The 2,566-nt window shown below is 35.8% G+C and overlaps 1 protein-coding gene across 1 annotated transcript; it reads left to right on the top strand.

The window, feature by feature from the left end:
- Nucleotides 1–262: 262 nt before the first annotated feature.
- Nucleotides 263–1,166, top strand: LOC114580379 (basic blue protein-like). The gene is made up of 3 exons (XM_028697714.1): nt 263–367; nt 670–820; nt 964–1,166. The coding sequence occupies exons 1-3, from the start codon at nt 263–265 to the stop codon at nt 1,164–1,166; spliced, it is 459 nt and encodes a 152-aa protein (XP_028553547.1).
- Nucleotides 1,167–2,566: the final 1,400 nt, after the last annotated feature.

Here is a 2,566-nt window from a genome sequence, read left to right as displayed (position 1 = left end):
TGTAGTTGTTTTTTAGAGTTATTAGCTCTTAAACCATTGTGAAATTAATATAATTTTCTTATTTGTCATTTGAGTTTTCAAAAGACCATTATTTTTGTTTCATCTATAGTATATATTGCTAAATGTATGATTTGTGACAATGTGAAAAACAAATTGTACTGTTAGGTAAGAAGGTGACTGATTTGGTCGAGCTTCTATGTTGGATTCGGTCAAATAATTTTGTAAACCCATCGGGCTTAATTAGCTTAGTTGGTGGGCGAGCATGGTTGGGAACCCCCAATCCATGTTCGAATACCCTCTCAAGCGGCTCGCCTCTTTGAGGGCAGTAGCAAAGCATGGGCTCGATGCTTACTGTTTGGCTCCGCAGGTTCAACCGAAGAATTAGTTACCCTGCCATAAAATTTAAATGATTAAAACAATAATAATAATATATTAAAGTATTTGTCATGATTATTCCTTCAAATAACCCGTGGTTGGCCGGTTTTACAATTAAGTAATTAATAATATTGGTTGTCCATCACTTAACATTTATCGGCCTGCACCAAGCTTATAACCCAACTCGACGAGCTTCTCTCCTTCCACACCAAAGCCTAAACAAGAATAAACTTCTCCCTCTCTGAAACTCTCTCTGCTCTTTAAGTGTTTGTTAGATTGCTTGTGATGGCACAGCAGAGGCTTTGGGTAGCTTTGCTCCTAATCTTGCTTCTGAAAAGCAAGCCAACCGAGTCCCACCGATACATCGTCGGTGACAATGAAGGTTGGACCTACGGCGTCTCTGGCTGGCAGAATGGCAAAGTTTTTTATCACAATAACGTTCTCGGTAAGCCTTCTTCAAGTTTCTTATATAATTCCACTGCGATCTATTATTAAGGCCGAATGGCAAGAGATTTCCAATATATAGATTATATATATATATATATATATATATATATATGTAGTGTGTGGCGCGCATTTATGAAGCAGTTTTCAACTACGAAGCGGGAATTCACAACGTGGTGAGGGTGAACAGACAGGAATACGAAACATGTCAGCCGAAGCCGAGTTCTAAGACGTACAATTCAGGTCATGACGAGTTCAAGCTAAAAAGAGGAATGAATTACTTCATCTGCGGCGTGCATGGACATTGCCAGCTCGCTGGCATGAAAATTTCCATCAATGCCCACTAATGCAGAGCCATGAGTTTTTTTATAGAATTGGTGGCTTGTTTATTACGCTTTAATGTTATTATGTTTGCATGCTTTTTTTTTCTTTTTTTTTTTTAAATGTTTGCATGTTTGTTGTTGTATGGTTATATGGTTGATTTAAGAGGTAACATATTGCAATAAAGATAATTTATTTCATGAGTCTTTTCCCTGAGTACTGACCAAGAAGCGCTATCTCAAACTTAATATTTCATTCCCCGCATGATTGTCGTCGTTTGTTCAAACCTATGATGTAGAGACAAGGACAGGACGATACGGATAAGCATGACACATATATGGGACATGTCAATTATTGAAAATATATGACACATACACGATTTGGACAAGGTATTATAATATTTATATTTTAGAAATACGTGTAAAAATTGAATAAGTATAATATTAAAAATGATTTAGAAAAAATAATTCATTTAACTAAAATTTGTGCTTAAAATGATTAATATTAGGATGTCGATAGTGTAATATCAATGTCGTATATGAGATATCAGGAGAGGAGCTGACAATGTTGTTGAGAGTGGGCATTGATGTTATGTAGTAATTATCGAGCGTCAATGTCAACAGGATGTCTGTCATTGATGTTGAGAGAGTGTTGGTCGTGTAGAAATTGCTAACATTGAGCATCAATGTCAAGACAGTGTCAGGCTTTGATGTGGAAATGATTTTGAAATATCGATGTTGTAACAACGTCATATGTCAATGTTGAGATGACATCGGGCATTGTTGTAAAACCAAAGTTGCAATCCGCCAAAGAAAAATTAAAATGAGAATATTCGATGAATGAGATATTGAGCGTGACGATTGATTTGACGTTGTGGATGAGAAATAAGAAATTTATTTATTTTTTAATTTTAAAAAGCTATCCCAAATTATGCCTAACACGATCATCTAGCCAAGATCCCGAGGATGTCGCATTACATCAAGTCAATTTTGTCTATGACCTCAAAAGCTTGTTGTGATCGCCACTTGGCCATTAGTATGGAGGCAGCCAAGAAAATTTAACAACTCATGTAGGCTTAATTTTACTATGTACAAAGGGTCTTTAGTTAATAGTGAATGACAGTTGCCATTATCGATAGAGTAAAATAGATGAGATCTCATCTCGCATGCAGTATTTCAGATTTTTCTCCAATCTAAGCCATATTTTCATCTGTGTTCTATCACTAAAGAATCCCCAGTTGATATAAAGACAGAATATACGCAATATCAGTTTTTTTTTTGTGGGGATTTTTCGGCCAATTAAGAAAGGTAGAGGCTGGAGTAGCTCCAGATGCCGGTCGAAGATAAGATTAGAGAGAATCGGCTTCCGATGACTGATTAGAAAAATACATTTATTAAATTTGATTAATATTAAGAATAATAGAGGT

The sequence above is a fragment of the Dendrobium catenatum genome, unplaced genomic scaffold (genome assembly GCF_001605985.2).
Source record: "Dendrobium catenatum unplaced genomic scaffold, ASM160598v2 fragScaff_scaffold_989, whole genome shotgun sequence".
Classification (NCBI taxonomy): domain Eukaryota; kingdom Viridiplantae; phylum Streptophyta; class Magnoliopsida; order Asparagales; family Orchidaceae; genus Dendrobium; species Dendrobium catenatum.
This window is presented reverse-complemented; position numbering and strand designations above follow the sequence as displayed.

What these genes read in the sequence shown, in the direction of transcription:
- LOC114580379 (XM_028697714.1), top strand. Translation starts at nt 263, where the DNA reads ATGGTTGGGAACCCCCAATCCATGTTCGAATACCCTCTCAAGCGGCTC. An exon ending in CTTACTGTTTGGCTCCGCAG is followed by an intron (nt 368 to 669) that starts GTTCAACCGAAG and finishes GTGATGGCACAG; the next exon opens with CAGAGGCTTTGGGTAGCTTT. An exon ending in TTATCACAATAACGTTCTCG is followed by an intron (nt 821 to 963) that starts GTAAGCCTTCTT and finishes TTTATGAAGCAG; the next exon opens with TTTTCAACTACGAAGCGGGA.